Here is a 10,271-nt window from a genome sequence, read left to right on the forward strand (position 1 = left end):
AAGCTGAGAATACCAGAAAGATGTTCGCCTGTGTTTATTGACTATGCAAATGGATTCAACTGTGTGGATCATAACAAATTATGGGTAACATTGTGAAGAATGGGAATTCCAGAACACTTAATTGTGCTCATGCAGAACCTGTGCATAGACCAAAAGGCGGTCAGTTGAGAAGAACAAGGGGATACTGTGTGGTTTAAAGTCAGGAAAGGTGTGCATCAGGGCTGTAACTTTTCACCATACTTATTGAATCTCTACACTGAGCAAATAATCTGAGGAGCTAGACTACATGAAAAGTGCAATACCAGGATTGGAGGGATACTCATTAACAACTTGTGATATTCAGATGACACAACCTTGCTTGCTGAGAGTGAAGAGGACTTGAAGCACTTACTGAAGAAGATCAAAGACTACAGCCTTCGGTATGGACTACAACTCAACATAAAAACAAACAAACAAAAAAAATCTTCAAAACTGGACCAATAAACAACATCATGATAAATGGAGAAAATATTGAAGTTGTTAAGGGTTTCATTTTATTTGGATCCACAATCGACACCCATGGAAGCAGCAGTCAAGAAATCAAATGATGCATTGCACTGGGCAAATCTGCTTCAGAAAACCTCTTTAAAATATTAAAAAGCAAAGATGTCACTTTGAGAACTAAGGTGCATCTGACCCAAGTCATGGTATTTTCAATAGCCTCACGAGCATATGAAAACTGAACAATGAATAAGGAAGACCAAAGAAGAATTGATGCCTTTGAATTATGGTGTTGGCAAAGAATATTGAATGTACCATGGACTGCCAGAAGATGGATCAAATTTGTCTGGGAAGAAGCATAGCCAGGATAATTCTTAGAAACAAGGACAAGACTTTGTCTCAAGTACTTTGGACATGTTATCAGAACGGACCAGTCCCTGGAGAAGGGCATCATGCTTGGCAAATTAGAGAGTCAGAGAAAAAGAGGAAGACCCTCAGTGAGATGATTGACACAGTGGCTGCAACAATGGGCTCAAACTCAGCAATGATTGTGAGGATGGCCCAGAACCAAAAAAATAGGGTTGCTATGAGTCAGAAACGACTCGATGGCACCTAACAACAACATCTCTATAAATTTGCCTTTTCTTGTCTTCTTACATAAGGGAGATCATACAATATTTGTCTATTTGTGGTTGATTTATTTTGCTCAGTATAATGTCTTCCAGCTCTGTCCGTATTGTAGCCTGTATCAAGACTTCATTTGTCCTACTGGCTGAGTAGTATTTCATTGCATGTGTGTACCACGTTTTGTTTATCCTTTCGTCTCTTGATGGGCATTTAGGTTGTTTCCACGTTTTGGCTATTGTGAACAGTGCTGCAATGAACATTGGTGTACAAGTCTCTGAGTCTCTGCTTTCAAGTCTTTTGGGTATATACCTAAGAGTGGAATTGCCGGATCATATGGTAGTTCTATTTTTAGTTTTTTGAAGAACTGCCACACTATTTTCCACAACAGCTGTACCATTTTGCATTCCTACCAACAATGGGTTATGTTTTTAATTTCCACACAGCCTTGCCAACATTTGTTATTTTCATTTTTTTTTTTTTTATCTCAGCCATCCTAGTGGAAGTGAAATGGTATCTCATTGTGGTTTTGACTTGCATCTCTCTCGACTCGACGGCAACAGGTTTTAATGGGTAATGGCTAATGACACCGAACATCTCTTCATGTGTTTGGTGACCATTTGAATGTCCTCTTTGGTGAAATGTTTACTCAAGTCCTTGGCCCATTTTATGATTATTTGTCTTTTTGTTGTTAAGTTGTCAAAGTTTTATATATATTTTGAGGAAATACTTTTTGATTTTGGCGATAAGGAAAAGGAAGAGTATTTTCACATTTTTCCTTCATCCTTCTCTCTCCCTTTCCAACCATTCCACTGGTCTTCTGGCTGTGGATCTTTCCATCATTTGCCCCATTTGACTGAGGCTCAGAGAAGGGGGTGAGAAGCTTCCTCCAGGCCACATGGCCATCACTGAGCAGGCAGAGACCAGAGGTGCTGTAACAGTGAGGCACCTTCACAAGGGATGTGAGGGCTGAGTCATACCACCAGGTGCCATTCTCCTGAACTCCCCAGATCACTCATCACCACCGGGGCCCTGGGTTCCCACACTGTGCCCTGAGAAAGAACCCATGGGGTCGAGGGAGGTGAGGAGAAAGCCCAGAATTAGTCACAAGAAGCAAATCAGAATCACACAGAGCTGGTGGATGGGACCAGCCTTTGCCTCGATGGATCCCAGCCTTTTAGAAACTCAGACCAGCTCCGTCCAAGGGGAGAAGGCAGGAATAGCCAGGCTTGGACGAACTAATCTCGAGGGTGCACTTGTCTGAAACACCACAGCTTACAAAACATTTTCGAGAATATGATTTCCTTTGATCTACATGGCAGCCAGAGCAGATGCTCTCATTTCCATTCTTCAAATGAAGAAAGCGAGGCTCAAGGAGGCTAAGAGAGCTGCCCAAGGTCAGGAAACGAGTTGTGACTGAGCCAGAGCCAGTATCCAGGTTTGATTTCAGCTCTAGTGTTTCGGCAGCTTCACAGCTATTTGTTAACTGTTGTTGCTGGGTGCCTTTGAGTCAATTCTGACTAAGAGTGACCCCATGCGACAGACTAGAACTGCACCATAGGGTTATTTTGGCTGTAACCTTTATGGAAGCAGATCAGCAGGTCTTTTTCTCAAGGAGTTGCTAGGTGGCTCAGGCCACCAACCTTTCAGTCAGCAGCCAAGTGCTTAGCCACTGCAGGCTCCTTATTTGTTAACGACCTGCCCTTTAGAAAGAAAAAAAGTGAAACTATATAGACAATTTCAAAAATAAAGAAATGGGAGGGGAGAAAGTAGGGAAGGATCCATAATTGTCTTACTATCCCTATTAACATTAGGTTTATTTCCTTCTAGTCTGTCTTCTTTTTGTGCCCTTTTATAAAACATAGTTGTTATTATGATAAATAAAATGCAATGTCTTTCCTTTTACTCTTCCCACTATGTCATATTACTTCGTATTATGACATAATCCTGATGATCATTCATTCAACGGGTAGGTAGTGAGGGCCTACTCCATGCCACGCACTGTTCCAGGCACTGGGGATACAGAACTGATTGTAGCAGACAGAACTCTCATGCTCCTGGAACTCATATTCTGATTGTAGAAGGCAAAACAGGTGGCATCTCTCTAGTTAGCACCAAGAAAAAAGATGCCTGTTACCACACTTAGCACTTAGGCTATAGAGAAGAAAAGAGCAAAAGATCATTTTTATCCAAAGGACTAAAGAGACATCGTGTAACGTTTTCCTTCCACAAACCCGGTGCCAGCACTTATTTTATGTCCTCCAGGCTTTTTTATACTTGAAATGTGCAGATGTGTTTAGCATAAGCAATTTTGTTACCTTTTTTTTCCTTTTTCCTTTCACCTGTAATTAACATTTTCTAAGTGGCACAGTGGTTAAGAACTCAGCTGCTAACCAAAAGGTCTGCAGTTCAAATTCACCAGCTGTTTCTTGGGAGTCCGGTGGGGAAATTCTGCTCTGTCCTATAGGGTCGCTATGAGTCAGAATCAACTTGATGGCAACGGGGTGGTGGGGGGGAAGCCCTCTTTAAACATCATTTTAAGATTTGCATGATATTCTATAATATTGATGATGTTTTACAGTTGTTGGACACTGGGTTGTTTCCTTTCAGGTTTAAGCAGTGCACCAAACCTTTCTTGTTTAGTATTACCACGTTGGAAGAGAGGGGCAGAAGGGAAATTGCAGGGTCAAAAGGTATGAACATTTTGGAGGGATGCGATATGAATATTTTTAAAGCTCCCCATATAGACTGACAACGTGCTAAAAGAATATTCCCACCAGCAACATGCAGCGTGCTCATTTAACTACTTCCTTGCTGAATCTGTGCCTCATCTTCCTGAGTTAGAAATGAGAACTCCTTGGTCCTCCTTCATTTTTGTCTGAGTACGTATAAGAGAAAATGTCCAAGGGACACATGGTAGACCAGACCAGGGACCTCCCCAAACAAAGGAAGGAAACTTCCTCACCACATCAGGCGCAGTTCTGCAGCGGGAGGGAAATGCTGAGCTTCGATAATTACCACAGGAGGGGAAAGGAAAGCCCACCACGGCAAGGAGAAGCCTTCTTCCTGTCTGTCTTCAGGGAGCTCAATTAGCACATCGGCGTGGGTGGAAATGGGGACAAAGTCTCAACAGCCTAGAAAAGTGCCTCTTCTGTAGGCTGGGGTTTCACCACGGACCAACTCAGATGAGATTCATTTTGTGTTGGATCTCACAAAATGTTAGAACCTCTAGAGCTTCAGCTACTTGAAATGGAATAGTTGCTCGGAGAGCAATGGCAAGGATAGGAAGGACCCTGGACATGATATACCTGAGCTCTCAAACGTTAAAGTACCTGAAATACGAACTGCTAGACTCTCTTGGAGTGTGGGAGGGGCCTGCATGGGTGCACTTCTTGACAACCTGACTTCCTGGGGGGCAGTGAATAAATGGGGTCCGGGTGGGTGGGGTGTGATGTTCAACCTGCTCTAACCCAATAGCCCCAAATGCTAAAAAAGCACGCAGAGGCACTGGATGAAGGGTTAAACAGGCTGAGAAAGAATGCCCAGGTTTCAGACCTGTCTTAGGTACCTAATGCTGCTATATAACACAAATACCATAAGTGGATGGCTTTAACCTGCAGAAATTTATTCTCTCACAGTCTAGAAGGCTAGAAGTCTGAATTCAGGGCACCAGCTCTAGGGGTGGGCTTTCTCTCTCTCTGTCGGTTCTGGAGGAAGGTCCTTGTCATCCATCCTCCCCTGGTCTAGGAGCTTCTCAGCACAGGGACCCTAGGTCTAAAGGACGTACTCTGCTCCTGCTTCTTATTTCTTGGTGGTAGGGGGTCTCCATTCTCCTAGTCCACCTGAGTGGCAACCCTACACCCTCAGCCCCGGCAGGCCCTGTTCTTCTGCCCCTTGGGCATGGCAGCCCTGCCTCCTCTGCTTTGGGCAGCAGATCTGGCCCCATCCCACTGGCACTTGTGAACAGCAGCCCCACACTCTGGAACTGAGGTGGTGAAGATCTGACTCTTTGAAACCTAAGAGGCTGTGGTCCCACCCTTTGAAGTCCTAGAGGCCATGGCTCCACCTTTTGAGATTCCAGTGGTCGTGGCCACACCCTTTGAGACTGAGGCAGCTCTGCTTCCTATGTTCCTTGTCTCTTCAGCTTTTACTTCCTGGTTCCTTGGCCTCTTGGCCCTTCGGGTCTCTTGGGTTAGCCTGGCATCTGCCCAGCTCAGACAAGTGTTCCAAAGCTCTTAAGCTCTATTGATAATTGCCTGGAGGTATACAACTCCACCAGTAAATCTCAGCCAGAAGACACTCTGCTCTCTTGCTCCATGGGTCAGCAAGCCTACTTCCATTGACAAGTGACCAGAGGCGCCCCACTCTGCCAGGAAGCCTCCTATGCAAATGCCCTCGGCTCTCTGATTCTGTGGGCAGCTCTCATACTGTTCCACGCTGATCTCCTGGCTCTGCTGCTGCTGTTCCTCTGCTGCTGCCTCTAGCTGTCTATGCCACCTCCAGTGCCACAGCTCTCCTCACTTCATTCTGAGTCCTCACCAGAATTGTCTTTGGTGTCCATAATTCCACCAACAGTCTCTTCAAGGCAATCTAGGTTTTAACTATTAGGTACTTTAAAATTCTTCTAGCCTCTACCCATTCAGTTTCAAAACAGCATCTACATTTTAGGTATCTGTTAGAGGAGCACCCATACTCCTGGTACCAAATTCTGTCTTAGTTATTAAGTGGATTCCAACTCATGGCGACCCCATGTGTTTCAGAGTTGAACTGTGCCCGGTAGGTTTTTAAGGCTGTGACCCTTCTGAAGCAGATTGCCAGGCCCTTCTTCCAAGGTGCCTCTGGGTGGGTTTGAATGGCCGACCTTTTGGCTAGTAGCTGAGCGCCTATCCATTTGTACTACCCAGGGATTCCTAGCAACTCCCTAAAACCAAACCAAACCCATTACCACTAAGTCGATTTTGAGTCACAGCGACTCTTTAGGACAGATTAGAACTGCCCCATAGGCTTTCCAAGGAGTGGCTGGTGGGTTCAAACTGTCAACCCTTTGGTTAGCAGCTGATCTCTTAACCACTGCGGCACCAAGGCTCTTCAGGCTTCCTAGATGTTCCTAAAATGGGAACTGTAATCTTGCCCTGGTGGACCTGGTGCTCACACCACATTTGTCAAAAGGTGTTGGCAGGCCTGTCTGATAAGTAGGCACAATGATACAGGTAGGCCCAGGAAGGTGTATGGGGCCCGCAGATGACTCCCCAACCCAGGCTGGGGAGGGGATAGAGTTTAACCACAGAAAATGTGTTATCATTTTTGTGACTTGTCTTAGGCTAGGCTCTCTAGAGAAGCAAAACCAGCGAAGCATGTAAATGTATATATATAGAGACAGATTTATATCAAGGAAATGGCTCACGTGGTTGTAGAGGCTGGAAAGCCTCAAGTCTGTGGGTCAGGCTGGAAGCTTCTCCTTACTCATGTAGCTGCAAGGGCTGGCGAACCCAAGATCAGCATGTCAAAGAACAGGGCTGAAGCTCACAGGCTTTGGAGACCGATGAATCCCAACATCCGCAGGCAAGATGACAGGTAAGCTACTAGCTCAAGTCCCAAGAACCAGAGGTCAGACAAGCCACCTTCAGGATCCAGAGCAAGTAAAAGCCCATGAGTCCTGCTAGAAAGTCCACGTATATTGGATGCAGGCCAGATCCCTAAGGAAACTCCCATTCAACTGACTGGCTACTCACAGCAGATCCTATCATGAAGGTGATCACATTATATCAGATCTCATCATGGAGGTGATCACATCATACGACTGCCAAGCTACTTCATAACTGCCAAACCCCTGAGAATCATGGCCCAGCCAAGTTGACACACAACCTAAGTGATCAGAAGACCCAATCTAGAGCTGACTCCAGCTGGAGTACTGATCTGAGTGGACACTGCCCCCAGAACCTGCAAATTCATACCTGGCCTCGAGGTGAACTGGCTGGGAGAGATTTCCATGGGCAAGAGAATTATTGAGTTCCTTTCCCTGCACTGACTGAAATTTCCTTAGGCCAAATCCTCTTAAAACAAAAGTATAAACATTGCCTTTCCAATCCCTCAAAGGATTAGGCAGAGAGTCAGAATTAGAATATGAATAATTCCAAACATTTGTACAGGAAGAGGAAACCCTGGTGGCATAGCAGTTAAGTGCTATGGCTTCTAACCAAAAGGTCGGCAGCTCGAATCCACCAGGTGCTCCTTGGAAACTCTGTGGGGCAGTTCTACTCTGTCCAATAGGGTTACTACGAGTCGGAATTGACTCGACGGCAGTGGGTTTGGTTTGGTTTTGGTTTTGGTACAGGAAGATCTCAAAAAAAAGTAGGAAAAATGGCCCAATATATATTTGAAAATCATAGTGGCTTATCTCTCTTTGAAGTGATACCTGGTTGGCAGACACATTCAAATTTTTTTCCTCTATTACCTTCAAAATACGAAATTTCCTTTAAAATAATAAGAATAAATTATGTGCTGCCCTCCTCAGGGGTTATGACGCCTACACTGGTGTAGCTAACCCTCAGGCCCGCCGGCGAACACCAAATCCTGATCATCCTGAGGTCAACCTCAACTACAGGTTTGAGTTTTGTCTGACCCAGTGTGTGATCCATCGCCCACATTCATTTCACTCTAACTGCTCAAGTAAAGACACACCAGTCGGGCTAGGCTAGCCAAGCAAAAGTGTTTATTGAGGAGGGTGAACTCACAGAGAAGATTCTGGGATCCCCGGCTGAGCGATAGAGAATCTGAGCACCTGGGGAGAGATTTTGGAGCCCTCTTTTTTTTTTTTTTTGTCCAGAAGGAAGGGCCGGACAACTTCCACGGTGAGTTCTTTGGCTTCCGGGATGCAGCCACAGTAGGGAGAAAGGTCACCAGATACAAACCCAGGGCAGGCCTATCACTGCAGGGGAATCCGTTTGGAGAAATAAGCTGGGGAGCTCACACTTAAGCTGGTCCCAGTGGCTTTGGTGACCTTTGAAAATAAAAGTCTGAATTGATGGTGACTTAATAATATAGCAAAAGCAGCTAAACGGCGAATGAGCAAAAAAAAAAAAAAAAGGGGCTGTTGATTCCCATGTTGCATAGAAATTTTTTGGAGAGCGAGGGGGCCTAAAGTGGAGAAGGTGGTTCTCGGAAGGCAAAGGCTATTGTAGGGGTCCAGAGAAAGCATAGCTGGAGACAGGAGTGGCCTCTGGGCATCTCGGTTTTTTCTGGGCCAGTGCTATTCTCCTTGGGGCAGGAAATGAGACCGGTTTTCTTTCCTCTACTTGGTGAATCTGTGGGTCTCCAGGTTGCTGTCTGCTTCATCTCAAAGGAACTTTTCTTGGACTGGAGAAAATTAGCTGAGATGCCCTTCAGGCGGGGAGAACAGCTGGTCTCAGCATCCCGGCTTGGAGGAGTTCAAATAGCTCCGAGGTTCTGGAAAAACTGATGGAGTAGGTCCTGGTGGGACAGCGCGGGCTGGGGCTTTCTGCTGCCACAAGAACAGGCATGTCTGCGGAGCCCAGCCCGCCTCCCTGTGGCTCTCTTCCCCTTTTCCTCCCTCCTTCCGCCCCCCGCCACGGGCCTGGGGCAGCTATAGGGGGCCCGAGACTGACTGCACCGGCTGGAACGAGCCCCAGCTGCAGGCCCCGCTCCGAAACAAGGAGCTGTCGTCCCCGGAGAGCGAAGAGGCCGAGCTGACCCTGCGCGCCAGGCGGCCGATGGTCCCGCAGGCCCCGCGACGCGCCCGGGCGCGGAACGAGCGGTCCAGGAGGAGGTAGATGACCGGGTTGGCGCAGCTGTTGACGAAGGCCAGGCAGGTGGCGATGGTGAGGCCCCAGCGCAGCGCCAGCACCAGGGAGCAGGGCAGCGGCAGCGCCCCCAGGCGCGCCAGGTAAAAGATGGCCCGCAGGGCGCTGAAGGGCAGCCAGGAGCCCACGAACGTGCTCTCAATGGCGAAGATGATGCGTAGCGAATTCCTCCGGGCCCGGCCCAGGTGCGGCGGCCTGCGCAGGCGGCGTGAGATGCGGCAGTAGCAGAAAAGGGTGACACCCAGGGGCAGCATGAAGGTGAGCAGCAGCAGCAGCAGGCTGAGGCCCTGGAAGGCATCAGAGGCCTCCTCCCCGCACTGGCTGCCCTGGCCCCCGGGGAGTGGCTGCAGCCCGCGGTAGGCCAGGGCCGGCAGGCCGGCCAGGAGCGCCACGGCCCAGACAGCGCAGCAGGTGGCCAGAGCGCAGCGCGGGGTGCGCAGCGGGCGCGCGTCGAGCAGCTTCACCACGGCCAGGTAGCGGTCCACGCTCATGCCCGCCAGCAGCAGCGCGCCTGCGCAGCGCGTGCCGGCCAGCGCGAAGCTGCTGAGCTTGCAGAGGCTCTCACCGAAGGGCCAGCGGCCGCCCAGCGCCGCCGCCACAGCCCACAGCGGCAGCGTGAGCACAAAGCCCAGGTCGGCGGCGGCCAGGTGCAGCACGAAGGTGTCCACGAGCCGCCGCGGGCCCCGCCGCCCGGCCAGCAGCCACACCACGAAGGCGTTGCCCAGCAGGCCCACGGCGAAGGCCACCAGGTAGAGCACGGGGATGTAGGCGTAGCTGTAGGGCAGGTCCCAGGACGGGCACAGCTTCAGCTCCTCCAGCTCCTCCAGGGCGCCCGATCCGGAGTAGTCCTCGGACCCTGCCCATGGGCTGGGGCTCCAGGGCTCGGTGGGGTGCATGGCCGGGATAGGTCAAGGGGCCTGTAGGGGACACAGCCTTGGCGCAGGTGGCAGCAGCTCCGTGGGAGAGGGGGGTTTGCCCTTCACGGCCTGTGCCCAGCACCTCCCTTCCTGCCACCCCAAATTGAGGCGAATGGGTGGGCAGGAAGGTTGAGGGGGAGGGTGTGGGGTGGGCGGGGCAGGCTCCTGTGGTAGAGATGGTGGCCTGTGATTTGGGCTGGCCTAAGCGGAAGGGCAGGGACAGGGCAGAGGTGGCTTCATAGCTGGGCCCTGAGAGGAAGAGTCCCCAGGGCTGGGAGACCTGTTATTGGGAGCGTGGCCCATTGCTTCCTCTACTAGTTGCTCAGTTTCTTTGCTTATGAAGTGAGGGTACTTGCCCTACTATCTCAGGGGTCTGATGTCGGGTTACAAGAGGTGGTGGGTGCTCCAGAGCCCCAGTCTGTTCTCAGTG

The 10,271-nt window shown here is 49.3% G+C and overlaps 1 protein-coding gene across 1 annotated transcript; it reads right to left on the reverse strand.

Annotated features, from left to right (window-relative positions):
* Positions 1-6,590: 6,590 nt before the first annotated feature.
* Positions 6,591-9,926, reverse strand: GPR25 (G protein-coupled receptor 25). The gene has a single exon (XM_064273428.1). It carries the CDS (start codon positions 9,818-9,820, stop codon positions 8,708-8,710), a length of 1,113 nt encoding a protein of 370 aa, XP_064129498.1. The 5' UTR covers positions 9,821-9,926; the 3' UTR covers positions 6,591-8,707.
* Positions 9,927-10,271: the final 345 nt, after the last annotated feature.

The sequence above is a fragment of the Loxodonta africana genome, chromosome 20, assembly GCF_030014295.1.
Source record: "Loxodonta africana isolate mLoxAfr1 chromosome 20, mLoxAfr1.hap2, whole genome shotgun sequence".
Lineage (NCBI taxonomy): Eukaryota > Metazoa > Chordata > Mammalia > Proboscidea > Elephantidae > Loxodonta > Loxodonta africana.

Bases quoted from the DNA above. Each gene is read 5' to 3' on its own strand.
- GPR25 (XM_064273428.1), bottom strand. From the start codon at position 9,820: ATGCACCCCACCGAGCCCTGGAGCCCCAGCCCATGGGCAGGGTCCGAG.